Raw genomic sequence first — 27,609 nt, 5'->3', positions numbered from 1 at the left:
AACGCCAACTCGAGATGGATGGAGATGTAGGAGCTAGTGCGGGTCCTGGTCCGCAAGCGGGTTCGCCAGTGTAGATGGGTTCTGGACTAAAGGGGTCTAGTACATCTTCAGGTGGTAGTGGTGGTGGTGCAGATAAGGGGAAAGGAGCTATTGCGGAGTCAGTGCAGATTGCAGAGGATTGGCAAGCCAAGTATGAAGAGTTGGCAGATGGCATTGTGGAAGACATTGTTTGCAAGAGCAAAAGAGTGGATGTGTTGAAGCAGCAGAGGCATTCATTATGACTGTGCTTGGAATTGTGCACCCATTCCTTCAATCTATCACTACCTCCTTGTCCTCCTCGGTGGAAAGAAGCAAAAAAATTTTTGGGAAAGTTTTATAATAAGGAGATGCCTTTTCTTGGATTGCCAGATCCTCCTTCTTATGAACCAATGGTGATTCAGAGACCAGTGATAGCACATGAATAGTGGCAACAATAGTTACCATCGGGTGCTTGGATAGATGAGGTGATGCCCATGGAGCAGTGGTTTGAATAGCAGGTGGTGGATAGTAAGCCACATCCTTTGCACTGGCTGATGGATTTGGAGCAGGATCGTAGACTGAAAATGTGGTTGCGAAAGAGGAAGCTAGAGACTGCAGTTGTTGTTTTGGGTGGAGCGATGACGCAGTTGCATACAGAGTTACCTGAAAGCGATGATGCAGGCTGAGCAAGGTGGGTGTCATTGATGCACCTGTTCAGTACATTTCTAGTTCAGATGAAGAGTAGAACTATGGCGATGGCTGTTGAAGGGCCTCAGAGAATAAAGATAGGAGATTTTTGAAATTCGGGTTGCTTTTGGACAGGCAAAATTGAAGATGTCTGAAATGCGGAGATGCTTTTAGACAAGCAGGAGAAACAACAAAGGATGTTCAGACATGCATTTCGACTAATGAGAGTGGATGTTTTTCTGAATGTTTTTGGAATGAGATGCTTTGTAATTCATGTGTACTGAGTGAAGGGTGAGAATTGGCTTACTGCACCTAGTTCTCTGCCGAGGCTATGCCTAAAATGATTGTTACACATACATTATGCACCATGTAGTTCGCACAGTCCACCGTGAGTGCCATGTGTTATTGCATACCCATGCGGGTTAGCAGCAATGACCAAGAGGGGTATGCGAGGGTAGGTTAGCCGCAAGGGTTGGCGATTCGGATCTCCAAGCATTCGGGTCTTCAATGGCCACTTCCCTAACCGTCTGAAGGTTCAGTGTGCACTATAATGGCCACTATAATGGGTCTTCAATGGCCACTATAATGCGCACGGCCAGAGAGTGGTTGGTTAGTAGCAAGATGGAGCTGCATCTTTTGTGCAAGAAGAGCCACAGTAGCAAGCATTTCAACCTAGCAATAGACGTTCCAACGAGTGGAGGTGGTAGTGGACGTGGACATGGATGCGAAGGCTGGGGTCGTGGTCAAAATCGACCAAGAACCTCTTTGTTTTGCTTGGGCGAAGTCCATTGGCAAAACGAATGCCTAGAGGCTTAGAAATGGGATCGACAATGCGCAGAGCGGCAAAAGATGTTTGGGAAAATGCCCAGCACTTCGATGGTACACATTGTTGATGATGATCCGTTGGTGTGCTTGGGGATTAGTATAATTACCCGTGCTGGTACCAAGCTACGAGGACCGATTCCCAAAAATGGTGAGACAAGATGTTGGATTGGCCAGCCCAGGAACACATCCGACACCAAGTCTACGAGTTGGTGATGAAGGAGCCACCATTGATGTCACTAGCAGAGTCCGTAACGACACCCAGTGAAGCACGTAAGGTGCAGTTTGCAGAACCGGTTGTCTAATCAGAGGTGAAGACTCAAGCCAAGTTCAAGCTCCACTTACCAACGAATGTTCCAAAGGCAGTCAAAGCAACTGCATTGTTGGTCCTAAACCAAGCCAAGAGGCGGGCAAATTCTTCACAAAGGGAGTTGAGATTTCATTGAGCAGATTGCTTAACCTAGTCTCGGGATTCCACTGACAATTGTTACATTCCCTGCACACGAAGTCTAAAACAGAAGAGGTGGAGCTATGTCAACCTGATTCACGCCCAGTTCTGGTAGTCCCTTTGACCGACATGAGAATTTTGGTTATATCCGCAAAGGAACAAGGACGGACTTTTGCTCAAGTGCTAATAGATGGCAGTTCGGGGATCAATATCGTCACTTCGAAGACCTGCCCAGAAATGGGATGGATGTCTTGGGAGATGGCACCGTTCTTAGTCCACAAGGCTAATCAACATCAGGTTAGACCACCCAGAATCTTACGGGCTATTATGTTAAAGGTGGCGGGCATAGCATTCGTAGTGTCCTTTGTGGTGCTCAACATGGAAGCCGCAACACTGGAGTATAGCATCCTTTTGAGTAGCCCTTGGTTGCAGCAAGCAAAAGTCAAGCAAAATTGGGAGCAAAAAATAATTTCCATGAGGAGAGGTAAGAAGAAAGTGCGGGTCACAATGGGAGTGGCGGCACTTTGGCGGATGCGGTATGACCTGTGTTGGCCGAGAGGGTGTCCAAAGGGCCAAATTCGCGCCATGGTGGGCTTTTGCATTTTTGGACACCCCATGATGTCCCGACCAACTTTGCCTTCTCTGCCACAGTCAAATTCCTCCTACATTTGCCAAAAATTGACATTGAAATGGCCAAAGTTGTCAAATTTCTTCGTCTACCCCTTCAAAATCTATATTTCTTCGTAGAAAATCATGAAATGCATCAATCCTTTACAAGGTGATGTAGGAAAATCTCAAATTTTGGTTTTTAAACACTCCATCTAATCAATGTGGTGCCATGGTCAGATCCCTTCTACATATGTATTGGAATGGCCAAACTTGGCAAACAACATTTTATTGACTTGTAAGTTACATCAAAATGTGATATAACTTTTGTGTGCAAGGTTTTTAAACACTCCATCTAATCAATGTGGTGCCATGGTCAAATCCCTTCTACATATGTATTGGAATGGCCAAACTTGCAAACAACATTTTATTGACTTGTAAGTTACATCAAAATGTGATATAACTTTTGTGTGCAAGCTGATATAAAAAAAGATGCAATATTAAAAACAACAGATAATTAAAATAGACATAACAAAAGATTCACCATTCGGCCATAGGTACATGAAATTTTTTTGCTTTAGATAGAAGAATATTATTAGAAATAGGTGTTTGTATTTTAAATTGTATTACAAAGAGGCTTCATAGCCTATTTTTCTTCTTCTTCAATCTAATACACCAATAATAGGGTTCCTTGACTAAGTCCTTAGAAAGACCACTATGCTATTTAGAATCTCACGTTCAACTCGTAAGTTCTTATAATCTCATGTACAACACATTGGAATGGATCACGTAGGTTGCCTTGGGTAAATATTGTGAATTCTCCATGCCTTCTTGTTCCAAATGGATAGATTCTCCATTCTTGCTTGCTACTACACACATGAAGAAACATCATTTTAGAAATTTAAATTTAAATAGATGTAATGCATCATGTGAATTCTTCTTCTTCAATAAACTTTTGGACTTCAAGACATACATTAGCAGCATCACAAGCTCCAGGCATCTCATTTGCATCACCATTCCCTTCAAGTCCTACATCACCTCCAAAACAACTTGCTCATACATGACTTTGTGTCTTTCAATATGAACATTCCATATCATCCATAGCAAAAGCAATGAACCACTGTGGATAATCCAAAGTAAGAAATTACATTAAAACACTACGAAATTAACATTTTATCTCATATTCTCCTCTTTAGAGCACCTACTGAGGTTCAAGATGCTTCTTTTCTTGAAAAAAATAATTGACATGGATCACATATTGATCATGCAACTATACGGTCACATGGTAACTCGGGGGGGTCACTCATCATATGTAACCCTATCATGTGAGTTCAATACAAGGATATTTTTTATTTCTAAAATTTACAGAAATAAATATACATAAGGGCCTATATAAAATAGTTTTGGAAAAAATTTACAGATTTGTATAGAAAAGGGGTACATTTTATTAATGCAAAAATTTATAGATAAGGGATTTTAAATATAGGCCTTGAACGCACGTGATATAGAGGGTTTATAGATAGTGACCCCCCTGAGCATGGTAACATGGGACATCTCCTCAAATAGTGCCATCAATAGTCACAGAGTTTATAGAGACTGTGACAGTCCATGATAGAAGGTAGGTGATGTTTGAGAAGGGATGAGAAAGACCATGAATGATTACGAGGGAGGAGAAGCAAGCGGAGGACTAGGTGTGAGGATGAAGGTAAACAAATACGCATGAGTAGGAGGAGTAGAAGCAACAGGAGCAGGCATGAGCATAAGGAGTCAAGAGGAGCTTGCATGAGTAGGAGGAAGGAGGAGTAGGCATGAGCATGAGGGAAGATGAGAATGGATGAGCATGATGGAGGAGGAGGAGCAGGAAAAAGCAGCAGGGGGGGGAGGAGGAGGATGCATGTGGGAGGAGGGAGGAGGAGGCGTGTGGACAAAGGGAGGAGGAGGGGGGGAGGGAGGAGGGAGGCAATGGGAGGGAGGAGGAGGAGGAGGAGGAATGGGATGTGTGGAAGAGGAGGAGGGAGGAGGGAGACAAGGAGGAGGACTTGCATTAGGCCTAATCCATTTCTTAACCCACCTAGGTAGGGGGAGTTAGGACTCCCTTGGACCCCACAAGAGGACTTGCATTAGGCCTAATCCATTTCTTAACCCATTCCTTATGAGGCCCTTTTGAGACCCCATTTCTCCCCTAATGAAATAACCCTTTGAATAGGGGCCCCCCGATTGAGATAGTACATATTAATTAATCAGTTGTTGCAAGGAGGAAGGGAGTTTTGATAAAAATTCATGTGTGGGTGATGGCATGTTTGAGAAAATTTGATAAATTAATAGGAGATAGCTCCAGAAGCTGATTGAGGCAGAACTCTCTTAGCAGCACAGTCGATTCTCCATGTATCCTCTAGGGACTCCACCTCCTTTCTTATCTAAGTTCCTTCTACGATAAGCATCTGCTTCACATGAAGTATCTAGGTTGCAACTAATTGTAATGCAATGTTAGCTTGCCCACCTACTAACAGGTTCCATACTTCCACTCTTGAGTTTTGATTCCAGTTATGGGATGGTATTCAAGATTTGGTTTTTTGGTTTGTGCACAATTGTATCCATAGATCAAGAAGTGAACAAATTCATTATGCAGAATGAGGGGAAGCTCGTTGATACCAACTATCCTTCTATATTTCATAAAACACACATGAGGATATCGATCAGGTATTTAGCACAGTCTGGAGAGAGTTAAAACACAAGGACTTGGAGATGATGGATGACTTAATAAGAAAATATGGGAGGCAAGTTAGTGGCCGCAAGGAAGGTACATTATGCTCCATGGTCGAAAGGATGTATGATTAAAAGAGCTTTATTCTACATTCCATACAAAAAGATGGTTTAATTTTTTGAATCTTGAAGAGTGTTATATTTTATGTGCTATCATTTTAGTGTCACAATATTCACAAATCATAGTATGATTTTATATATTTTCTTAAGAGAACATATGTAAATATTGGTAAAACTTTAAAGTTTTAAGCATAAAAGTTTCACATTTTGGTGAAAGTTTCAAAGATTTCCCTATCTGGGGCATAAAATCTTTGAATACTTATAAAAATTTTCACTTCTTAAGAAAACTGAAATGGAAAAATCATCCATGGAACTATCTCTATCATGCCACTCTTTGTAGTAATTTCAAGATAATGATTCATGACAAATATAGCCCAGCAGTCAAATTAATTAATGCACAAATAATAAGCATTAGATGGAGAATCCCATTTCTTAACTAGAGAGATCTCGCATCCTTTTTAAGTTTTTTTTCAAAGTTGAATTAGAAAATATCTCCTTTTCGACACACGTGATACACTAACATTTTGTGAGTGAACCTCACGAGGTGGAGTGTAAGCTAAACCATTGAAAAGGCAATCAAGCCATATCTTCTACCACTCTTAAAATTTTTTGAATATCTCATATACAATCAAAATACGTTCATATTCTCCCAATATATCATTAAAAAGTTGGTACCTTTTCCTTTAGAAGTCAAAGAATGGCGAACCCCCAAAATTTATAATTTACGACAATCTTCCTTGTAGACATTTCAACTAGAAGAATTCTAAAAAAATTCCATTAACTTGAAATAACCCTTCGAATAGGGGCCCCCCGATTTAAATAGTACATATTAATTAATCAGTTGCTGCAAGGAGGAAGAGAGTTTTAATAAAAATTAACGTGTGGGTGATGGCATGTTTGAGACGATTCGATAAACTAATAGGACACTAGTACACATGCATCCTATTGCGATACTTAAGTACCGACGTTTAGCATGCGTAGGGTGCTAATTGTCAGTATTGAAAGCGGGCTTCGTTGTTAAGGGTTGCTATATAGCGACTTTAGGCAAACGTCGCTATATAGTGATGCTTGCCTAAAGTCGCTATATAGCGACCCTGATTAGATTGGTAATGGTCGTTATATAGCGACACTGAGACAGTTTCCTATAGCATCGTTTTACAGAGAGTTTTTTTTCCCATACTGACCTTAAAAGATAGTTTTTTCCAATGACAGTTTTTTTCATTTTCATACATGTTTGATCCTTTGAGAGAATAAAAGTACAAGAGCATGTACATCAAGCCTTTGAAGCTCATATATTCATGTCCAAGTTTGAGATGAAAAAAATCAATGAAGAGCATTTACATCAACAGCTTCATCCTGAGCCAACTCGAACGTGCCAAACAAGTCTATCTCTAACTCTATAACGAGTTGATCTCCTATATCATCATTATACTCTAGCATTGTACATTCACCTAAGAGTACTTGATTATCTTCTTCAATAAAGTGTGGTGATTCTTGATGATCGTCATCTTCTTCCTCAATATCATGATCTCCATCTTCCTCCCGTACGATGTCATTATGTGCATCTTCCTCTTGGCTCATATTGTGATCTTCATCTTCTTCGCTAGATCCATCTGGATCAATTGGATCTGGCATTGGTAGTGGCATCTCCATATCCACATCTCTATCTTAAGAAATTTGCTTACTTCGTGGTGCAACTTGGATCACGTACCACCATCTTGGATCAGAATGATCCGGATGAAAAACCAGCTATATTGAAGATGGGTGCCAAATGCCATCAATTATATATATGAAATTATGCTAAGTACATGTATCAATGGATCTTTAAAAACGAAAGCTTCGATTAATTAAATTATTAGTATGCACCTGCTCACAGTGCTTGGGAAGAACAAAAGTATCACTTTCATTGGTCCAAAGTTGGGTGGAGTCTATTGCAAAGAAACCGCTACTGTCTTTTCTCACTATTGCATGGGGACAGTTGTAAATAGTTCTAAACCATTTTACATCAAGAATGAAAATACTAAATCGTTTGAAATCAATTTCACAGATTTCGCGTATGGTTTCACAATAATCCAACTGTGAGGAGAGTTGGTATCCGAAGCACTTGCTCGGTTTTCTTGTGTGAAGTTAGCCATGACTCCACAATCATACGTGACTCTCTTTGAATCGATGCGTTCCACGTGAAAATGTCGTCCATATGACCATAATGCACTGTACTTTTTGTATTGTAAAAGAGCATCATTAAAACAATGAAAATACATCTATTTTATAGCGTATATTGTCACAAATAATTACTTAATTACGTCAAGAGGTGAGAAACTTACATGCATCATACATCCAGATGATAACTCTCACTTGCGCTCGTTTATTGTGTCTCCATCGCGTTCGGCTTTACATAGAGCCAGTTGTAGCCAATTAAGTGACATGGGAGTGGGGAGAACGGCGAGATCTCGTGGATATGGTTGCGATCGCTTGTACATTACTCTGAATATTGTCCTTGCATTTATTCTTTCTGCTTTGGCCGCTTCATATCTCTCAATACACTTCTGCATCTCCTTGCTATTGAGGATACAAAATTTATTGAATTTCTCTATTTGCTCTTTGCTCATCTTTCTTTTAATCCCTTTTCCTTGGGGAACCTCGCCAATGATGCGATCATCATCCTTGTTATGCCAAGCTTGCGGCATATCGGGATCCGTGGATGCAAGAAACTCCGTGATATATACTAATGACTCACAAGCCATCCCTCTGCCATGCTTGCTTCTGGTCTTACTCTTTGTCTTACAAATCCCTTCAAAGTTTTCATAAACTGCTCGAGAAAAAACATCCACCGACCATGAACGGTACCTACAATGGCCACCTCATCAACTTTGTGCACAAGCAAGTGCACTTGAGTTGTCATAATGCTTGAGGGAAAGTGCTTCTCAAGAAAGCATACGGCTTCGATGGATTCCATCCTAGCCTTCTCGATGCTCGACATAGAGATCTCTTTTTGAGATATCCACCTATTTCACATGCCCATGTAAGATATATTCATAATCAGTCTACAGATTATTCAGCTTAAATTGAAGAAAATACAATCAATGTGATTTGATAGTAAGCATACCTCACAATACCACGGATCTTGAATATAGCATTTCTAACATCTTCTTGTAAGCACCCTTTTATTGTAATTGGGAGGATGAACTATCAAAGCAACAAAGCAGTCATGTCAACAATATAACATAATCATAATTACACTGACGCATCACGATTATCGGTACACAAATCCTACAGCTTAGAATACCTGTAAGACCTTGTGCCAATCATGGGACTTGAGCCCACTAAGCTTATTGTCCTTTGAAAATGGTCCTTTCAAGCAATGCATGTACCCTGTGGGTGTTTGAAAAGAGGCAATGTCCGGCTTGACCGTTGCTTCCTCTCTCGTAGAGAGAGTCCATGTTGCTTTCGGGAGGATAACTTTTCCTGAAGCACGCACTTGGGGTCACAAACGAGACATCCTATTCATACCACACAAGTCTTCTCGCACTCCTCTCAATTCTTTGGAACCAACCAAGTGTGCCCAAATAGTACCCCCCACATTCTTGAAGATATGCATGGGATCCAAGAGATGATTGATTTGTAACTGACCCCAATAAGGAAGCTCGTGAAGATGGATAGCCTCTTCATACCATGAGGAGGTTCCTCTCCATTCTCCCTCCAAGCCTGAATCTAGTCACTTACCTTTAAATATGGTGGTGGTGGACCACACTGACCTCCACGCGCGAGATGGTCTAGTGGAAGGTATCGAGCATGACCTTCATAAATATTTTTCGTCATATGTTTGCAGTATCGTGCAAGCGATTTCAAATCCAGTCCGCATTAAATAGGATAAGCATCGTACCCACTTGTAACAAGTCTTGCATGCGTGCATGAATGTGTTAGTATAAGACATGCATGCGAAAGAGAGTCATAAAAGCATAATCCTATATTATACATGTAAAGACACAACCACATACCTACGCAGTCTCCATATCTTGGGTAGTCATGCATGGTCCACATCAAGATACCCTTGACCAAAATATCATTCGTATCTCTGACATCACGTGTACATGTGATGTAGTGCCCCTAAAAATAGAATCCATCATGTCCACCATACCCTCGTCATCATTTGGGAGACTATAGTCTTGCTCAAAGTGTGAAGGTATATGCGCACCCTCGCCACCATCCTCATCCTGTTTCAAGATTTCGTGTAAATATAAGATCTTGTCTCAAGGTTTTGTGTCATAATGGTATCCAATATTAACCGTCCACTCAAATAGCATTGACTTACCGATGATCCATCACCACGTGCAACACCAACGGTGGGTACTAGTTCGGGCTCCTCCCCATACATCCGCAAGTGGCACATGATGATACGACGTTGATGTCGTACTTCTCGCTTGCAATGAGTGCAATGAGAATACAACCTCTTCGTAAGCCACTCTGTGCTCCCGGGCATTGGCGCATCATCTGATGAGCTTCCACTCATCCCTTCCATCTGCACACTTCCAAAATCACAACATGAGCTGCAAGGAAATCTATTAAGATCCAAAAAATAGCCACCCATGAGCTTCTTTTCTCTCTTTTAACAATAAGTACCTTAAACCGTCGCTATATAGCGATGCTTTTTGGATATAAACGTCGCTATATAGCGATGCTAGGGGCTTAAACCCGAAACCTTGCGTGACGCTATCTTTGACATCTCTATTGCGACAAAAGCAAAAATCTCTCCTCCCATCTTATATTTGACGACCTCGCTTTCCTCCTCTCTATTCTCTACTCCTCACCCCTACCCAGCCCCTCTCCTAACACTTGTGCTCCCTCTCCACTCTTCTCCCTCTCTGCTTGTGTGAAAAGAAGTTTTTCAAGAAGGTGAGTCTCTTTAAGCAATGTAGGTTTATTTTTTGTGAGATTTTGTTTTGTGAGTATTGAAGCATGTTTCTCCTTGTATTGCTAAGGCTATGTGCTAGTTTTCATGCTTGATTTTCAGAGGTTAAGGACAAAAAACGAGATTTGGTGAAAGAAAGAAAACTCATCTCTTCTCTTTTTGGTATTTCTCTTCCTTCTCTTTCTCCTTCTTTGTAGGCTTATGCTTTCTCCTTGTTTGTAAGCTTATTATTTCTCCTTGTTTGTAGGCTTATGCTTGTCTCCTCAATCCAATCCCTTTGAGAAGTTGCTTCTCTAAACTCCTCCTTCCTCTTACTAATTATTTGAAAAATGGTATGTTTCCTCTCTTTTGTAGAGCCAGTCCACAAAACACCGAGCGGGACTATTCTAGGTAAGAAAGTTCTTTCTCTTTTTTCCTTTTGTTATTTTTGTTATTTGCATTGGCCTGTAGCTGGGTGTAGGAACCTTCTCTTCCCCTCTCTTCTCCTCTCTTCTCTTATTCCCTCTTCTTTCCCTCTTTTCCCCTCTTCCTTCTCTTCTTTTTCCCTCTTCTTTTTTCCCTCTTTCAGCAACAAATTATTTAATGTGGTTGCACGTAAATCTTACTATATCTCAAGCAGAAGCCATCACAAAGCTGACTATCTTGCCAGAACTATCTATGGATGTTCTTATAGAAGATACCCTTATATATGATATAGAATAATAGTGAAAGTTTTTTGTGCTGTCGAATTAGTCTCACAATTTTCACAAATCGTAGTATGAATTTATATCTTTTTATGAAAAGAACATATGTAAATATTTATAAAAATTTAAAGTTTTAAGCGTAAAAGTTTCAAATCTTGGTGAAAGTTTCAAACCTTTTCTTATAATTTGGGGCATAAAATCTTTGAATACTTATGTAAAATTTTCACTTCTTAACAAAACTGAAATGAAAAAATCATCCATGGAGCTATCTCTTCCATGCCACTCTTTGTAGCAATTTCAAGATAATGATTAATGACAAGTATAGCCATCGGTCAAATTAATTGATGCACAAATCATAAGCTTCAAATGGAGAATCCCATTTCCTAACTAGAGAGATCTGGCATTTTTTTGAAGTTTTTTTTCAAAGTGGAATTAGAAAACCTCTCCTTTTGGACACATGTGATACACTAACATTTTGTGAGTGAACCTCATGAGGTGGAATGTAAGCTAAACCATTGAAAATGCAATCAAACCATATTTCTACCACGCTTCTGGTCTTACTCTTTGTCTTACAAATCCCTTCAAAGTTTTCATAAACTGCTCGAGAAAAAACATCCACCGACCATGAACGGTACCTACAATGGCCACCTCATCAACTATGTGCACAAGCAAGTGCACTTGAGTTGTCATAATGCTCGAGGGAAAGTGCTTCTCAAGAAAGCATACAGCTTCGATGGATTCCATCCTAGCCTTCTCGATGCTCCACATGGAGATCTCTTTTTGAGATATCCACCTATTTCACATGCCCATGTAAGATATATTCATAATCAGTCTACAGATTATTCAGCTTAAATTGAAGAAAATGCAATCAATGCGATTTGATAGTAAGCATTCCTCACAATACCACGGATCTTGAATATAGCATTTCTAACATCTTCTTGTAAGCACCCTTTTATTGTAATTGGGAGGATGAACTATCAAAGCAACAAAGAAGTCATGTCAACAATATAACATAATCATAATTACACTAACGCATCACGATTATCGGTACACAAATTCTACAGCTTAGAATACCTGTAAGACCTTGTGCCAATCATGGGACTTGAGCCCACTAAGCTTATTGTCCTTTGAAAATGCTCCTTTCAAGCAACACATGTACCCTGTGGGTGTTTGAAAAGAGGCAATGTCCGCCTTGACCGTTGCTTCCTCTCTCATAGAGAGAGTCCATGTTGCTTTCGGGAGGATAACTTTTCCTGAAGCATGCACTTGGGGCCACAAACGAGACATCCTATTCATAGCACGCAGGTCTTCTCGCACTCCTCTCAATTCTTTGGAACCAACCAAGTGTGCCCAAATAGTACCCCCCACATTCTTGAAGATATGCATGGGATCCAAGAGATGATTGATTTGTAACTGACCCCAATAAGGAAGCTTGTGAAAGATGGATAGCCTCTTCATACCGCGAGGAGGTTCCTCTCCATTCTCCCTCCAAGCCTGAATCCAGTCACTTACCTTTAAATATGGTGGTGGAGGACCACGCTTACCTCCACGCGCGAGATGGTCTAGTGGAAGGTATCGAGCATGACCTTCATAAATATTTTTCGTCATATGTTTGGAGTATCGTGCAAGCGATTTCAAATCTGGTCCACATTAAATAGGACAAGCATGGTACCCACTTGTAACAAGTCCTGCACGCATGCATGAATGTGTTAGTATAAGACATGCGTGTGAAAGAGAGTCATAAAAGCATAATCCTATATTATACATGTAAAGACACAACCACGTACCTACACAGTCTCCATATCTTGGGTAGTCATGCATGGTCCACATCAAGATACCCTTGACCAAAATATCATTGGTATCTCTGACATCACATGTACATGTGATGCAGTGCCCCTAAAAATAGAATCCATCATGTCCACCATACCCTCGTCATCATTTGGGAGACTATAGTCTTGCTCAAAGTGTGAAGGTATATGCGCACCCTCACCACCATCCTCATCCTGTTTCAAGATTTCATGTAAATATAAGATCTTGTCTCAAGGTTTTGTGTCATAATGGTATCCAATATTAACCGTCCACTCAAATAGCATTGACTTACCGATGATCCATCACCATGTGCAACACCAACAGTGGGTACTAGTTCGGGCTCCTCCCCATACATCCGCAAGTGGCACATGATAATACGACGTTGATGTCGTACTTCTCGCTTGCAATGAGTGCAATGAGAATACAACCTCTTCGTAAGCCACTCTGTGCTCCCGCGCGTTAACGCATCATCTGACGAGCTTCCACTCATCCCTTCCACAACAACACAAAGCAACTATAGACGCACTTGGTAGACGTGCAAAATAGCGGGCGCATCTATAGGCGTTGCTCTAGTAGAGAAATTACGGGCGCGTCTATAGGCGCAGCTAAACGCTCGTCTATTTGCGCGTAAATCACCGCGTTTATTTACGTGTTAGACCTGAGAAAATACGGACCCATCTAACATCCCGTTTATTAGAGCGTCTATTTGCGCGTGTATTTGCGTGTTTATTTGCGTGTTTACACTGAGACTCAGACGTGCATTTAGACGCATAAATAGACGCGCTCCAGAGAATACAGAAAGTGAGATTTTGGTGTACATCATTGCTTTCCAAACATTGCCCATGATTACCAAAGCACATAATTTTTTGCAAGCCCACATATACAAGAATTAAGGGAAATGAGGAGAATGAGACAATATGTAAAATAGTTTTGCCAATATCAATTGTGGGGCTACAGTTCAATCTCATCCTCAATGAGATCAACCCTTGCCAAACTATCTACTTCAAAATCCAAACAAGTGTTTAGATCTACAAATACATTCAACCCACTACTACTTGTGCCACTCATGTGCTCATCGAAATCAAGATCTCCAATGGTAGGCTCGTCCTCACGGATAATGCCGGCCTCAATATCTATATCTCCTATCTCATGATCATCCTCCTCTCTTGTATCACGGTCATCATCACGTCCATGGCCATGATCATCCTCCATACGCTCCATATTAGTAAATGTACTATACATCACTTTGGAACGTGGCATAATAGGTATGACATGCCACCACCTATTATTATCCACCATTGGTTGATAGACAACCTAATTCAAACACAAATACAATCATGTTACTTTTGTTGCATCAAATATTTAAAAGCGAGTATTTTTATATGTGTGCACAGTACCTGTTCACATTGTTGCAATAGTATTAGTGTGTCCTTCCTACTTTGCCAAAACTTTGTGGAGTCAATAGTTACAAAGCCACTTGCATGGCGTTTGATTGTTGCATTAGGGCCTCTTTCCACCATGTCCTTAAACCACTTTACATCCAAAACATACACAAAGAAGCGTCGAAAGTCAAGCATAATGATATCTTGGATTATGCCACAATAATCATCCATGGCTCCATTGGCTCCCTCAAAGCTAGCAATGACACCGTAATCTTGTGTGTTTCTCTTATCATCAATCCGTTGTGTTCGAAAATGCTTGCCCTCACACCATATAGCATTGAACATAGTGCACTACACCAAGAAAAAATCAATTAAATAAGCAATCTAAATTATAAAAACCTCCTAACTTATGCATAACATTCTATATACCGACCTTGCTCATGCATCCCCTAGCATACTCCCATTCTTCCATTGTGATATGCATCCCCTCGTGTTTCTCTGCTTTCTCCATTTCATCAAGTAGCCAATCCACATGAATATCCTTCAAAAGTGCTCTTAGACGCAGAGGGTATGGCACACGAGATCCGTGGTGTGTACGAAAGAGGGCCCTTTCTTCTTGTCTTCTTGCCTTTGCATCCTCGTATCTTGTCACCCATCTTTTCATCACATCACTATTAAGCACGCAAAAGAGGTTGATACTATTACGCAACTCCGTGTCTATTACTTTGTTGCGTCCTTTTCCTTGAGGCACAATAGAGGTCATCCTTAGGTCGTCATCATCTCTTCATAGTCGTGGGAGAGAGCTATCCACATCAACAAGAAACTCAGAAATATATACAAGTGACTCTTGTACCAACCAACCCTCGGCCATGCTACCTTCGGGTCTTGCATTTTGTCTCACGAAGCCCTTCAACATCTTCATGAAGCGCTGGAGGAAGAACAACCATCGTGCATGTATAGTACCGCATATAGCAATCTCATCCACCAAATGTACTATGAGATGTAGTTGGCTTGTGAGAATAGAACGTGGAAATGTCTCCTCCACTAAACAAACCACCTCCACTGACATAACTCGAGCATTCTCAAGCGTGGTGGGATCTATTTCCTTTGAGCTCACATACCTCACAAGCTCGCCCATCTTGTAAATACAATCTTTCATGTCCTTTGATGCACTACGTGAAATGCTAGTAGGTAGTATGAACTGAACCCGCGAGGAGGTGGTTGATTAGTTGCTTATAGCTATTCACTCACAAATTTGAAAGGAAAAAGACATTATGCATATAAAATACTTACTTGGAGCATCTTGTGCCAATCATGAGATTTCAAGCCATATAATTGCTCTACACCTCTTTTCTTGCTCTTTGTAAAGGCTCCCTTCAAACACCTCATGCATCCAGTGGGAGTACGAATTGTAGTAATAGCGCGCTTCACCGTCGCCATCTCTAGCTTTGATAACATCCACGGTGCACGAGGTAAAAAAACATGCCCATTTGGTCTCTCTTGAGGCCAAGCTTCACGCATCCTCCCTGTAGTACGTAGATCCTCCCTTATGCCTGCCAAATCTCGTGTCCCATTCAAATGCTCCCAAATGGTAGATGCCACATTCTTGAAGATATGCATGGGATCGAGCAAGTGATTGATCTTGAGGTGGGACCAATATGGTAAACGATAAAAGATGGAGTATCTAAACAAAATAAAGTGTTACTAATTAGGAAAAAAGGGAGCTCATTTTGGGGCCCTGTAAGAAATTCACTATTTTCTCTTTTCTCTCTCTACAAAAGCAAGAAAATATGGATACTTGCGTGAGAAATGTCAGTGTGAAAAGGAATAAATATATTCTTTCACATGCTTTACATTCAATGTTCATATAAGAGCAACACTTTTCTGTGCAGAATTTGGTGATTCTGACACCGCAGACGCGTCCGGAACGGCCCAAAACCCCAAAAACGACACTGGAAACGCTGGAATCGGACATCCGGAGGCCCAAAAAGGGCCAAAAAAGGCCGAAAAGTGGGATTTGCAGCAAAATGCGATCTGGCACCTTTTGAAATTTCAAAAGTGCCATATCGCATTTTGCTGCAAATCGCGTTTTTTGACCTTTTTTGGCTGTTTCCGGGCCTCCGGATGTCCGATTCCAACGTTTCTAGTGCCGTTCTTGGGGTTTTGGGCCGTTCCGGACGCGTTTGCGGTGTCAGAATCATCAAATTCTGCACAGAAAATAGATTTTTAAAGATTCAAATCAGATCACCTAATTAATGTGACATGCTTCTACGAACATATAGTACTATTTCTTTTTCTTATTTTCATCTTCTTTTGTTGAATTTTCAACGTTACGTTGGCCTACTCCTAATTGGTTGAGAGCCTATTTTCTCTCTCTTCTAAAAGGCCCCAAAATGAGCTCCCTTTTTTCGGCGGCGTGCAATCTTCACTTTCAACCAATATAGCCAATCTTTACTTCCAGCCAATAGTTACAAATCCTTACTGGCTCATGCCAAGTGGTGGAGGAGTCGTGGAACCGTCCCAAATTCTCATCCAATCTCCCGCGGTGAGTGATTGTGGGAGGACTTCATTCCAAGGGGCAACATATCTAGGATGATCAGGTGGGAGAAATCGATGGTGATTCTCATAGAGGACCTTATTCAATGCGTCTGCCCGTGAGGCAACTAGCAAAGGACCACAAACAGGACATGCATGGTAACCCGATGTAGTGAGACCTGAAACAATAGATGCAATTAAGAGTGGAAGGTGGGTTTATGGTGCCACGTCCTTTGCCTATTCATAATTAAAAAATGCAATGCTTACCTGAACACTCGCCATAGCCTGGGAAGTCATGCATCATCCACATCATTCACATCATGCACCTCGATACCTCTCCAAAGTATCTCTAGCTCATCAATCAAAGGCTCCAAATAAACATCAGGGTTTTTGACTTTATGTTTCCCTGGAATTAGAAGGGACAGCATGACATGTCCTTTCTTAATAGCCATAGAGGGTGGAAGATTGTAATTCACTAATACCACTAGCCATACACTGTAAGACGTGCTTTTGAGACCAAATGGGTTCACACCGTCCATACCCAATCCAAGTCTCAAGCTCCTAGGTTCTTTCTTGAAGCTTGGCCATGTGTCTTCAATATGCTTCCATGCAGGATAGTCCGCGGGAGTTCTCCACTTGCCATCGGTTGATCGATGGGAGGAATGCCATGACATGAGCTCTGCAATAGATTTGCACTTGAACATATGTTGGATGCGAGGGATTATGGGAAAATGTCGCAATACCTTACGAGGCATGTCCAAGGTTTTGAGATCTGCTCTATATCTTGCCTCTCCACAAGTAGGACACTCTCTTGCATCCTTATGTAGTCCACGAAACAAAACGCAATCGTTGACACATGCATGGATGCGCTTGTAATCTAATCCTCCAAGAGAGGTCACATGTTGCCTTGCCATATCTCTTGAGGTCGGTAATTTATTCTCCCTTGGAAGCATTTTACACAATAGCCTGCACGTGAAGACCATAAATGAGGAAAAGCATTCGAGTAATTGACCCACTAGCATGATTCACCATGTTTGCAAAATCGACTTTAAAGCTTACTTGAGTAATGCATTCAAACTTGCATTGCTCCATCCATAGATGGTTTGCAAGTTTAGTAACTCAAGGGAGGCACGTAGAACAGAGAATGTGCACCCCTCAAATAGTGGAGTCGATGCTGCGGTAAAAAGATCATCCTGCTCCATGCTACTATCCCTCCCTTGATGGACATATAAATCCCGCACCATATCATCAAACACCTCCTCCTCCACGGCTTCATGAGGTAATGGTGGAGGGCTACTATCACCATCACTCCATGCATCCGTAACGGTCCCTCCTGAAGATCCCACCTCATATCGCCGACGCTTCGCCTCCTCACGACGGGCATAGGGTAACATGTGCGGGTGTGGCATTGCATCCTGTATCAAATTAAAACGGGATCATAACTCAAACATATGAACACCCATAGGTATCTCAATCAACCTTAACTTACAAACCCTTACCCTGTTTACGGTCACATCCCATTCTCCATACTTTGAGATATGATTGAGCGTAATCCTACATGCACGATACATGTTTCCTCGACATCGATCACACAGACATTTGATTTTTTGCTCCAACCACATTTCGCGATGGTGGATACGGAGGGATTCATCCTCACTGGAGCTGCTTGTTGAAGATGGAGACATCCTACAAACAAACAACCCACCAAATTTGCTCTTCTTCAAATGCTTAACTTAAAAACTCTGTGTTGCGTCTATCGCCGCGTCTATCGTCGCGTCTAATGTCGCGTCTACCTGCGCATCTGTACGCGCGTCTACTCTGTGTATTTAAATGCGCCCGTAGATGCGCTAATAGACGCGACTATAGACGCATGTACTCTGTGTATTCAGACGCGACTATAGACGCGACTTTTAAACCTGCTTTTCGGCGCACCGCTCGCTTTGCTTTACTTTTCACTACTTAAACTTCGCGAGCGGCTTTCTTCCTTCTTTATTAGCAGTTCTATAGATTCGAAGCTTAAGAGAGAGCCTCCCATACACAGTTCCAAGCTTTCACTCAAGAGAAAGGGACCGTACCTACACTTGCTTCCAAGCCTAAAGAAGAGGAGGAGTACGAACAAGGAGAAGAAACAAGTTTGGAAAAGAAAGATCCTTCCATACCTTTTTCCAAGTAAGTCCTTTTGAAGTTGTTCTTGCTTGCTCTTTCCAGTTTTGTACTTTCTCGCATCCACGAAACGCAGCATCTAGGTATGAGCGACACGTTCTTTTGTCGAGCGAAATGTCCTTTTTGACTTTTTAGTATTCTCGCCTGTCGGAGCGCGTGTATAGAGGCGTCTGAGGGCGCATCTAAACATGCATCTACAGGCGCGTCGATCTACGCGGCTAGCTTGTTACAGACACACACTGACGCGTATGTAGACGCTCACACAGGCGCTCTGTTAAACGGAGTTTTAAACGCACTGTTAGATGCGCTTTTAGACGCCCTGTTAGACGGATGTTTAGACGAACTGTTAGACGCGCTGGTAGATGCGCTTGTAAACGCATTGTTAGACGGATTGCTGAACGGACTGTTAGACGCGCTTTTACTTGAATTGTTAAACGCTCTGTTAGATGCGTTTATAGACGCGAAGATTAGACGGGTCTATAGACGCGCTCTGATAGAGCCTCTTTTTTTTTCCCCTTTCTTCTCAGCTCCCAAAGTAATAGATTTGTTTCCTTTTTTCTAGTTTAACATGTGGGAAGGAAGTGCTTCTAGCTCACCTGATCCGCGGGAATCGATATGGAAGGATTTATATAACATTTTAGGGCACCCTCCTAGTCCTGCGGAGTTATACAGGTACATGATGGGTACCCTTAACACTCCCCAGGAGTCAGCACTACAGACTCCGAGCCACCCCACACCGCCTGAGATCACCCCAGTGGAGTCTGCACAACTGTCTTATGCCCCTTCCCCCGTACCGTCTTATGCCCCTTCCCCCATGCCGTCTTATGTCCCTTCTGCCATCCCGTCTTATGCCCCTTCCCCCATGCTGTCAGGAGGTCCTTCTGTCTCGGCGAGCCGTCGACGTACTCCCCAGCCGTCGAGACTCGGTTCTCCAGCTACGAGTGGTCAGCGTAGTCCCGTGCAGTCCCCAGCCACGAGTGGCCAACGTACGAGCTCGACATGACAGGGTAGCAGGCGTAGTAGCAGGGAGAGCGGTGGCGGATGCATGGCACAATGCTTTGGGCCATGTGACGGTGAGGAGGAGGATGATTCGGATGATTTAGACGTGCCTCTGGGTGATGGTACGATTTATTATGACATCACTCAGACAGGAGGCATCTTGATGGATGCGCGGGGGAAGGACATCATGGCCTTCATGCGCTCTGTAATTGCTAACAATTACAGAGATTGCTTTATCCACTATAAAGACCACCCAAAGAGGTTGGCTGATGAGACCCTCGCTACTGTTCGCTCTAGGTATCCTAACCCCCCCAATCGCCAGTTCACAGATAAATGGGGGAAGTCAAAGATTGTTACGATACTTAGCAATAAAAGATCTTCCCTTAAGAGGCAGGCACTAGCGGAGCTTGCCAGACTTGAGGCAGGTCAACCTCCAAGGGGCCCGCCCCACACTGCTCAGAAGCGTGAGTGGAAGAAGGCAATGAAGTCAGCGAGGGAGGAGCCCAGTCTGCAGCATGTGGAGGCACGGAGGATCCAGATGGAGGAATATGGGAGCGTGCATTTTGGAGCAGGGGGTGTTGAATCATGGGAGGCCCAATTTGTAAGTATCGATCTCAAATTATATTGCTTATGTAGTTTATTAGGAGGTTGGTTGTTTCTTTGTACTAATCCCTCCACAAAGTGTATCGCGGTCATGCAGCTTGTGATCGTGGGCAGATACCCTACTCCAGTAGAGACAGCCTACCACCGCCACCATCGCAGAGGAGATACATGAAGGCACTTCTATGATGATGGGTTGATTACTGAGGAGCAGTATACCCGAGCTACTGGACAGGCCCCCCAGGTATTTGAAAGTAATTAAATAATGCCAAAATTATAAGTAAAGATTTGATTTTTCATACATTGATATATGTTGTCCCTTGTTTACAGGCCGCCCCTGCACAAGACGACGAGGAAGACGAGGAAGGAGGTGCAGAAGGGAGCATAGAAGGCAGTGCAGAAGGGAGCGTGGAAGGCAGCGAGGATTAGTTGTAGAAGTAGTGCTACTATTCTTTTCTGTACTTAAAGCCATTGGCTTGGCTTCGTGCCTCTTGTATATAGACTCCTCTTATTTTTTGTACTTGAAGCCATATGACATGGCTTAGCTTCCTTATTTTTTGTACTTGGAGCTATATGACATGGCTTAGCTTCGTGCTATATGTATATACAAGTACTTTTTGAGCTTTCAATTTTATTGCATTTTGGAGTTATAATATTTTATTTGGAATTGTAATTAAAATGCGGTTGGCTGTAAGAATTGAATTACAGAATGTGGATATGGGATTTTTGTAACTATATAGCATACACAACATACACAGTATTCTGTAAAATTTTTTTAAAAAAAAGGCGCATCTATCAGTGCGTTTAAAAACGCGTTTATATTCGCGTTTGTCTGTTCGACTTGCGTCTATACGTGCGTCTATGAAAGCGTTTATAAATGCATCTATTTACGTGTGTCTGTGCGCGTCTATACGCGCGTAAGTCTGATATATAGACGCGCAATTAGACGCGGGTCTCTTGACGCGCAAATAGACGAGCAAATAAATGCACCCGTAAGTTTTTTATTTAGTTCATGAAATGCGTTTGTGCGTGCATCTATGGGTGCTTTGTCTTGTTGTGTTCCATATGCACACTTCTAGAATCATAACATGAGATGCAAGGAAATCTAAAATAGCCACCCATGAGCTTCTTTTCTCTCTTTTAACAATAAGTGCCTTAAATTGTCGCTATATAGCGATGCTAGGGGCTTAAACCCGAAGCCCCATGCGATGCTATCTTTGACATCTCTATTGCGAGAAAAGCAAAAATCTCTCCTCCCATCTTATATTTGACGAGCTTGCTTTCCTCCTCTCTATTCTCCACTCCTCACCCCTACCTAGCCCCTCTATTAACACTTGTGCTCCCTCTCCACTCTTCTCCCTCTCTGCTTGTGTGAAAAGAAGTTTTTCAAGAAGGTGAGTCTCTTTAAGCAATGTAGGTTCATTTTTTGTGAGATTTTGTTTTGTGAGTGTTGAAGCATGTTTCTCCTTGTATTGCTAAGGCTATGTACTAGTTTTCATGCTTGATTTTCAGAGGTTAAGGACAAAAAACGAGATTTGGTGAAAGAAAGAAAACTCATCTCTTCTCTTTTTGGTATTTCTCTTCCTTCTCTTTCTCCTTCTTTGTAGGCTTATGCTAATTTCTCCTCGTTGGTAAGCTTATTATTTCTCCTTGTTTGTAGGCTTATGCTTGTCTCCTCAATCCAATCCCTTTGAGAAGTTGCTTCTCTAAACTCCTCCTTCCTCTTACTAGTTATTTGAAAAATGGTATGTTTCCTCTCTTTTGTAGAGCCAGTCCACAAAACACCGAGCGAGACTATTCCAGGTAAGAGAGTTCTTTCTCTTTTTTCCTTTTGTTATTTTTGTTATTTGCATTGGCCTGTAGCTAGCGCCTTATGCGCTAGCTGCAGTGATGGGCGTAGGAACCCTCTCTTTCCCTCTCTTCTCCTCTCTTCTCTTATTCCCTCTTCTTTCCCTCTTTTCCCCTCTTCCTTCTCTTCTTTTTCCCTCTTCTTTTTTCCCTCTTCCAGCAACAAATTATTTAATGTGGTTGCACGTAAATCTTACTATATCTCAAGCAGAAGCCATCACAAAGCTGACTATCTTGCCAGAACTATCTATGGATGTTCTTATAGAAGATACCCTTATATATGATATAGAATAATATGGAAAGTTTTTTGTGCTGTCGAATTAGTCTCACAATTTTCACAAATCGTAGTATGAATTTATATCTTTTTATGAAAAGAACATATGTAAATATTTGTAAAAATTTAAAGTTTTAAGCATAAAAGTTTCAAATCTTGGTGAAAGTTTCAAACCTTTTCTTATAATTTGGGGCATAAAATCTTTGAATACTTATGTAAAATTTTCACTTCTTAACAAAACCGAAATGAAAAAGTCATCCATGGAGCTATCTCTTCCATGCCACTCTTTGTAGCAATTTCAAGATAATGATTAATGACAAGTATAGCCATCGGTCAAATTAATTGATGCACAAATCATAAGCTTCAAATGGAGAATCCCATTTCTTAACTAGAGAGATCTAGCATCCTTTTGAAGTTTTTTTTCAAAGTGGAATTAGAAAACCTCTCCTTTTGGACACACGTGATACACTAACATTTTGTGAGTGAACCTCATGAGGTGGAATGTAAGCTAAACCATTGAAAATGCAATCAAACCATATCTTCTACCACACTTAAAATTTTCCCAATATCTGAAATACGTTCACATTCTCCCAATTTGTCATTAAAAAATTGCTACCTTTTCCTTTACAGGTCAAATAATGGAGAACCCCCAAAATCTACAATGTAGGACAATCTTTCAAGTTTTAAACATTTCAACTAGGTCAATTCTTTAAAAACTCCATCAACTTGACAATATACCTCCGATTATCAAGGGTTCTCCACGCACGTGTAAAGAGTTCCATAGTGGTTGTAACTTGGGCAATTATTTTGGGACATGCTCTTGGAAAGAGGAAAATTCAGACATGTCTTTCCAAGAGCATGTCCTTTCGTGTGGATAGAAGTTTCTAGGTACATGATAAGTAGGTGTAAAGAGTCTCATCCTGGTTGTAGCGCTCACAAAAACCTGTAAAGAGTCTCAGAAATTGAGAAATCTGGGTTGGTATTCGAGGTGGCCTTTAAATCTGACGGCATGATATGCGTGTTTTACTTGAAACTTTCCCTTAATGATTAAGGCTTTGTAAAAATATATTTTAAACACAAGTGATTGTAACTTGGACACTGGAATTGGGACAAGAGCTCTCTCGAAAACAGGGAAATTTAGAAAAAACTAAACATCTCGTTTCGTAGATCTCAGAGAATTGGGTTGTAGCTGTAAAGCTTCTCATTGTAGGTGTAACTGGGACAATCGAATAGGGATAAGGGCTGGTATGTCATTCAATCCAAGAGCATATCGCCTTTGTTCGACTCTGCTTCTGATTTTCTGCATCCGCGTAGAATCCGCGTCAAACCCTTGCAAAGAAGTACTGAAAAGGAGAGGGAAGCTGTGTAGTAGTAAGGTCACGTAGAGGAGACGGAAGCTGTTTCGTAGTAAGGTGTATCAGTACAGATTGGCGATTAAGTGTACTAGCTGTTGTTTCTCGCTTAGCGTTTCATGCAGCTCTCGTCTCTATGTATTTCACTGGCCTGCATACTTCTCTTGTTGATTTCATTATAACTCAATAAGCGTGCGAGCACAGGCCATAGCGGCTAAAGTCACAAGAAAAACAACCATCTCATTTCGACCCGTAGCCATGCAAATCTTCAGCACAATCTGCCCTGCCTCGTGGGTTTTGGGCTCGGTACTACTTGCGGGTGTATTGGCCCTCTCGTTGTTATACCTAGGAATGCCAAGGAGAACTCATGCAGCAGCAGCTGAGGACGGCCGCCTGCCCCCGGGAAGAGTTTCCGCCTGGACAATCGTCGGGCACACCCTAGAAACCATGTTCTCCATGTATCCTCTAGGGAGTCCACCTCCTTTCTTATCTAAGTGCCTTCTACGGTAAGCATCTGCTTCACATGAAGTATCTAGGTTGCAACTAATTGTAATGCAACGTCAGCTTGCCTACCTGCTAACAGTTTCCGTACTTCCACTCTTGAGTTTTGATTCCAGTTATGGGACGGTATTCAAGATTCGGTTTTTTGGTTTGCGCACAGTCGTATCCATAGATCAAGAAGTGAACAAATTCATTATGCAGAACGAGGGGAAGCTCGTCCAGACCAACTATCCTTCTACATTTCGTAAAATTCTAGGTGCTTTCAGCTTCGTTGAGCTGCATGGAGCTCAATATAAAGCAGCGCGTAGGTCTATTGTCTCCTTTCTCAACGTTTCCAAGCTTAAAGACAACTTTCTGGAAGACTGTCAAGACGTTGCTCTTTGGACTCTTACAGCATGGGAAAAGAAGGGTCTTGTTTACGTGCAGGATGAAGCCCAAAAGGTGATTTGGCAGACCTACTTCTACCTAGTCGATCACAGATCACGGAAGTAGGCATTAAACAGTTTCTAACTTTCTTGGGTATATGCGTAGTTTGCGTTCGATTTCATGGCTTTGAAGCTCCTAGGTTTAAAACCTGGTGATCCCGTCGCAGCGCGGATGATGGAAGAGTGCAAATATTTTATTCGAGCGATGGCGGCATTTCCTATCAATCTTCCGGGAACAGCTTATAGCCTAGGATTGAAGGTGAGCTGGCACTTTTGAGTCGAGCTTGTGAGTCCTTTGTAATTGTTTGGTGCTGGTACAACTTGAGAGTTTTGAGACATGCTCTGCAGGGACGAAAAAACCTTCTCACGCTCATCAAAAACGTCATCGAAACAAGAAAATACGAGACCCGTGCAAATCGTAACGAGCTTTGGGTCGACCTTCTATCAAACGAGCTTGACGATGAAGGAAAACCATATCCCGAGGAGATGATTTTGGACCTGTTGCTAAGCCAGCTTTTCGGTGGTGGTGTGACAACCGCAATCGTCCTTACTTTCGCTATCAAGTTTCTTACCGACAATCCAAAAGTTCTGCAAGAAATGCAGGTCAGGCAGGTGCTGTCCTTCGATTTCTTGAGTCACAACTATAGCTTTTCCTTATCGTTGATTTGTCAATGTCTGAGTTTCCTAGGAGGAACACATGGGCATTCGAAAGAAAATGGAACTGGGGGCGAAGCTATCCATCGATGACTACAAACAAATGACCTTTACTCAGAAGGTAAATCAAAGCTTATACATGTTTTAGTACATTTAACCAGATGTTGATAACATAGCACTGCTTTCGTGAAATAAAATTTGGTTCATATGGGTGTCGTGAATCTAGGTGATAAATGAGACTCTTCGATTGAGCAATGTAGCGCCATTTTCACAACGGTTGGCTCTTCAAGACATCAACATAAAAGGTACCTGAGAGATATATATATGACTTGTGTAAATCCTCAGAACATGACCACATTTTGGACGCTAATGGAACAATAATTAGAAGGTGTGCTTTAACCGAAAGCCAACTCGAACATGCAGGTTTCACCATTCCAAAGGGTTGGAATGTCCTGCTTTCTTCAGCGATAGCGAATCTCGATCCAACGCTCTATCCAGATCCTTCCGTGTTTAATCCTTGGCGCTGGCAGGTAATATGAAACCTCTAAATAATTTCAATTATGACACGGCGGTCGTTCATGCATAAACACAGAGACACATACCACTCATACATACTCGAATACACATCATTCAGGCTTACCTTAGCCGTCCAGCCAATTCGCCAAGCTACGTATCGAGACTTCCCAACAACATGTCACACGACAATCGTACCTCATGACCATAGAAGTTTAATATGGAAGTAGAGAATCCATTGGCACCTCATTGGTTGTCATTGAAAGGTGAATGGAACTTGGAAGTCCTTAGTCCAATGAGGCTTTACAATTATTGACGAAGGCCTACTTAAAGACCCTCTTTCCAACTATTGATGAAGGCCTACTTAAAGACCCTCCCATCATTAATGAACAAGTGTCCACATAAACACACATTAGTGTTCTTCTAGACTTGAAATACAAGACCTCCCAAAGAGAGGGAAGGATTTTAGTAGCATTCCCTAGAAGCTCTCACTTACAGCTAGCTAAGATCTTAGCATGCTAAATTATTAGGCAATCGTGTTATTATTTTGCATCCTAAACTTCATATTCTTTACAGGAAGCAAGACATCCACCGTCCTTCACACCTTTTGCATGGGGACCAAGGATTTGTCCAGGGGCCAATCTGGCTCGGCTAGAGATTGCTATATTCCTACACTATCTTGTTACTAGTTACAGGTCTATTACTCTTTGTATTCTCTCATTAATTTTGGTGATGCATACATTTAAATATTCTCTAATAGTGTGTATCATACTTACAGGTGGGACCCGACTGAGCTTGATCATGGATTCCATACCCCTGGTCTAAGGATGCTAAAGGGGTTTCCAATTCGAGTTGCTCCATTTTAAGAATTATTAGATTAGTCTACATATATACAATAAAAGCAGAGCATCAATGCTCGTACGTACTACAATGTGTGGTTTAGTCAATTAAGTGGCATACTCGTACATAAATGTGTAGCTTTATTCTTAAATTTCTTTGCAATAAGATCGGTAAAAGCAAGTGAGATATATTTTAGTATTTGTATGACTACCTTGTTGAGAAACCATCTCAACATCATGTGATCATATGTGCATAGCACTAACCCAATAGAGTGCTATAAAGGAAAGGGTTAGATGCCCTAACCCTAACCCTAAAAGGGTTTGTATATATTCTACAATTTCAACTAAATCTAGTGTATAGTTAGTCATTTGTGGTGTGCTCTGTAGCTGTGCCCTCTCTCCTCATCTCCACTCTTCTCCTCTCCCCTCTTCATATTTTGTCATGGTATCAGAGCTCCCTTGCCTTTCACTGAGGCATTGCGATCCTTGAGAGAGTGAGAGTGATTGAGAGAATGAGTGAGCATCCATTCTCTTCGGTTGATAGAAAATTATGTACATTGAGAATTTTCATCCATTCTATTCATCTCTATGTGAGAGAGAGTTCTTTGATTGAAAGCAAGAGAGAGTGTTCATTTTGAGAGAAAGAGAAATCTTGTGTTCATTTCCATCACGCGAGAGAGAGAGAGAGAGACTTGTCAGATTGTTATTTGAGTTCATTG

At 41.7% G+C, this 27,609-nt stretch overlaps 1 protein-coding gene across 1 annotated transcript; it reads left to right on the top strand.

Moving 5' to 3' along the window:
• The first annotated feature begins 74 nt into the window (after nt 1-74).
• Nucleotides 75-26,917, top strand: LOC147895295 (cholesterol 22-hydroxylase CYP90B27-like). Its single transcript, XM_087383446.1, has 9 exons — nt 75-268; nt 24,576-24,900; nt 24,991-25,143; nt 25,233-25,487; nt 25,573-25,659; nt 25,765-25,843; nt 25,962-26,068; nt 26,628-26,746; nt 26,830-26,917. Exons 1-9 carry the CDS (start codon nt 75-77, stop codon nt 26,915-26,917), a joined length of 1,407 nt encoding a protein of 468 aa, XP_087239572.1.
• The last annotated feature ends 692 nt before the right edge of the window (nt 26,918-27,609 follow it).

This window comes from Dipteris shenzhenensis, chromosome 13 (genome assembly GCF_047967505.1).
Source record: "Dipteris shenzhenensis isolate YYH24624 ecotype China chromosome 13, Dip_SZ_1.0, whole genome shotgun sequence".
NCBI classification, from domain to species: Eukaryota; Viridiplantae; Streptophyta; class Polypodiopsida; order Gleicheniales; family Dipteridaceae; genus Dipteris; species Dipteris shenzhenensis.
The sequence above is the reverse complement of the archived record's forward strand: the minus strand, read 5'-3'. Positions and strand labels throughout refer to the sequence as shown.